This window comes from Triticum urartu, chromosome 6A (genome assembly GCF_056163025.1).
Source record: "Triticum urartu cultivar PI428250 chromosome 6A, HENAU_Tu73, whole genome shotgun sequence".
NCBI classification, from domain to species: domain Eukaryota; kingdom Viridiplantae; phylum Streptophyta; class Magnoliopsida; order Poales; family Poaceae; genus Triticum; species Triticum urartu.
In genome coordinates, this window is record NC_141878.1 from 36,207,230 (window position 1) to 36,211,004 (window position 3,775).

Sequence of the window (3,775 nt, forward strand, 5' to 3'; positions counted from 1 at the left end):
ATCAGCCGAAGGTGGTCCGAATTGCCGGGAGTAGCTACGAGGGTCGGAAATTCATGCTTTTTGGCGACCGTCCATAAAATAGGGTCTACTTTGAGATAGACATGGAATGGCGCCGTTTGGGGTGCCCCTCCTTGTAGCCGCTTCAGGAAAAACGCATGTCTTTTGCATTCAAAAAATGAAAAACGGTTTTTTTTGTTAAACAAGTTGGAACCTCGCTTTTGCAACATTGTTTGCCATCACAAGATGGAGGCATGCGCCCAATTTGGGCATATTATCAGAAACTATTCAACGGATGCGGCAATATCATTGCTAGTTTGGCTTGAAAGCCATGAATCTTCGTTCATGGTAGGTCGTTTTTGAGAACACTTTTTCAAGAAAACGCCGGTATTGCAAGTTTAGTATTTTTGCTAGTTGGTAGGCCAAATTTGATGATGTGACGCGGAGGTCTCCTATTTTTTTTGATTTTTTTTGAATTTTTTACGGTGTTTTCAAAATCCGGCCGATTTCGTCGCGGCGACCGTCCGTGGCTAGGGTTTGAGCCGTGCAAATCTGTTGTCGATTCTGTGATGAAATGCCTACCTGTGAAGCTGAAAAGTATTTTTAGTGAAAATAACGGGCAAGCTATGGAGGACCCGCAGTTCAAATTCCAGCCGGTTCCAGCTGAATCGGCTGAAGGTGGTCCAAATTGCCAGGAGTAGCTACGAGGGTCGGAAATGCATGCTTTTTGGCGACTGTCCGTAAAATAGGGTCTACTTTGAGATAGACATGGAATGACGCCGTTTGGGGTGCCCCTCCTTGTAGCTGCTTCACAAAAAACGCATGTCTTTTGCATTCAAAAAATGAAAAACGGTTTTTGAATTTTTACGGTGTTTTCAAAAACCGATGGATTTAGTCACGGCGGTCGTCCGTGGCTAGGGTTTGAGTCATGTTTTTAGCATTCAAAAAATGAAACTTATATTGTTTCATACATGAGCATGCACAAAAACCCATAATTTTATCTTTCATCCATGAGCATGCATAAAAAATTTCAATTCCCATCAATTACCAAACTGAATATTCATTGTTAAAAACATGACTTGTTTAGATGACACAGTCATACAGCATCCATGAGCATGCACAAAATTAAACCAGACATACTTAACATTGACATGTTCATATTACACTAACAAGCTTAAACCTAACATGCTGAACACCTTCTTAACATCTTCACTCCTCCTTCTCCTTCATCAACCTGATGCGCTCAGAATGGCGAATCCCAACGCGGATGTATTCCTCTACCACAATTGGCATGGTCCTGTCGCCAAGCTGTGGGATTGCAGGCGCCGCCACCATCGCGAGGTCGTCGTCCGCCACCACCATAGCAAGGTTGTTGTCCGCCACCACCATCGCGAGGTCGTCGTCCGCCACCACCATAGCGAGGTCGTCGTCCGCCACCACCATAGCAAGGTCGTCATCCGCCACCACCATAGCAGGGTCGTCGTCAGCCACCACCATAGCATGTTCGTCATCAGCCAGAATAGGCTGCTCCTCGTCATCCCCGCTCTGCTCGTCATCCCCGCTCCGCTCCTCATCGTGATCCCTGCTCTGCTCCTCGTCATCCCTGCTGCTGCTCCCATTGCCTGGCCAAATGCAACAATGTGTGAACATGGTGTTGTTGTCGTGCAGGTAGAGGAAGCCAAAAGGACAGGAAGAAGAGAGGCAGAGAGCTTACTGGCATCGTCGTCGTGCTGGTAGTACATGCGGCACATGGTGTTGTCGAACATCTTCATGGTGAACATGGCGTCGCCGTCGTAGCGGAAGACAAGGAAGTACCTGAGCTGTAGCTCATGGGCGCGGGCGAAATGCTCCCAGCCGGGCCCTAGGTACATGTGGCCTTCACCATCAAACACCACCAACACTTCCCACAGCCTGTGAAGCCCGCTGCCGGCCTCCCGCAGCTTCACTTTGTGGGGCTCACGGCCGGCGAGCATCTTCGCAAACTTGTCAGGCAGCCTCTGCAGCAAGGATCAAGCAGTGGTTAATTGTGGCAATCAAGCACTAGACAGCAGAGTGATGATAAAGAAATGAGTGATGTAAATATACCTAGCTACTGCAAGATTTCTCAATTACGATCTTGAAGAACTCAAAACCTTCCAAGCCAGCCATCTCACTTCTCTGAAAAGCAGCATTGCAATTAAACAACAAGTTACCATAAACAGGACTAGACATAAATAGGAACATAACCAAGTTTATGATGGCAAAAGTGATAAAAATGAGAAGAGCAATGCTTCTGTGGATATTTATGATAGAAAAAGTGAGAAAAAAAGCAATGCACTTGTGAACATTTGGAATACTACTATTCTATCTACAATGGACCATATCTGCCCATGTGCCCGTGTCTACTATAAATGGCAAACACAGCATCAGGATCATATCTACTATAAATGGGCCATATCTACAATGAACCATATCTACTATAAATGGACAATATCTTCCCATGTGCTACATTTTGTTAGAACCCAGCACTTAAGAACTGAACCCTAGATTCTCAATTTAAACACACCTACCCAATACAGTCATGTACAAAACTGAACAGCTTTATAGTCGTCGATATGCGCATGAAGGCTATTGGCTTGACACCGATATAGTCATGTACAAAACTGAATTTAACACTAGAATTTCAGAGATTCAGAGCTATTGGCTTAATTTGCTTTGCTAGGGTTTATATAGCCAAAGGCCGCTAGAGGCTAGATCCCCTACAAGTTTAACTGCTCCAGTGTGCCGCTGCATCTTTTTAGACAAATATAAACATGTTTATTTTAAAAACAAACAAACAAAATTGGAAAATACTAATACACTTGCAACATTATAAGTGTTGGCATCATTTTTTCCCCTTTCGGTCTGCCTTTTCTATTTCTGATGAATTCTACGTCACTATGAAGAGAACCACAGGGAAACTAGCATACCTAGCAAGGTAGCACCACATCAACTGAACATGGCCAAAAGAGACCTAAACCTAAATGCCTAATTTAGTCTGCAAAATCCCTCGGAATGTGGTCCAATCGCTCGACAGTTGGGCTGGAATCAACAGAACGCACGCGCAGGCACAATACGACCATTAGCCATGTAGTATACCACAATTCTAGTAGGGACGCACGCGCAGGCACAATACGAGTAACTCCTACATCAGCATGCTTGTTGGCCTTGTTGGCCTTGTCGGCAAAGAACATGGGGGAAACAAAGCAAATCAAAGAACACAGGGAGAACAGAACGGACCTGGGGGGACGGCGACTACTTGAGCTTGTTGGCCTTGTCGGTGTCGTGGACGGTGCCTCCTCTTGATCTACTACTCTATCTACAATGGAACCCTAATCAGCCTGCGCCGGGGAACCCTAATGTAATCAATAGGAAGAGGAATAGGAAGGACTCGGTGGATTCATACCTTAGGAGGCCATCGCTGTCGATGGAGGAGTGGTTCGCCAGGGAGGTCGTCACCGTTGATGGAGGAGAAGGGGATGCCGGAAGCAGAGAGGAGGAGTGGGTCGAGTGGATAATGGAGAGGAGGAGCGGGTCAAGTGGACAGGAGGAGTGGGGAAAATAGTGGGTCCACTTGTCAGCGAGTTCTGTTTTGATATATGGAAAAGGGTTGGCATAGAGTACAAAACCAATAGCCTCTAACTAGCCCAGTGGTAGAAAAACAGTGGAATAAGCAGCAGGTCGTGGGTTCGAGCCCCCGCTCGCCCAATATTTTTTGGTAGCTAAGGGGAAAAGGGTCGAGTGGGTAGAGTAGCAAAAT

General features: G+C 46.0%; 1 protein-coding gene across 1 annotated transcript; it reads right to left on the reverse strand.

Annotated features, from left to right (window-relative positions):
- Positions 1 to 1,014: 1,014 nt before the first annotated feature.
- On the reverse strand, positions 1,015 to 3,564 carry LOC125526414 (uncharacterized). The gene is made up of 5 exons (XM_048691129.2): positions 3,422 to 3,564; positions 3,256 to 3,334; positions 2,083 to 2,154; positions 1,712 to 1,994; positions 1,015 to 1,619 (listed from the first exon to the last, which is right to left on the reverse strand). Exons 4-5 carry the CDS (start codon positions 1,968 to 1,970, stop codon positions 1,207 to 1,209), a joined length of 672 nt encoding a protein of 223 aa, XP_048547086.2. The 5' UTR covers positions 1,971 to 1,994; positions 2,083 to 2,154; positions 3,256 to 3,334; positions 3,422 to 3,564; the 3' UTR covers positions 1,015 to 1,206.
- Between the last annotated feature and the right edge of the window lie 211 nt (positions 3,565 to 3,775).

Excerpts from the sequence above, each read along its gene's own strand:
- LOC125526414 (XM_048691129.2), bottom strand. The coding sequence starts at position 1,970 with ATGCTCGCCGGCCGTGAGCCCCACAAAGTGAAGCTGCGGGAGGCCGGC. Across the intron at positions 1,620-1,711 it reads CCAGCACGACGACGATGCCA|GCAATGGGAGCAGCAGCAGG; the intron begins GTAAGCTCTCTG and ends GCATTTGGCCAG.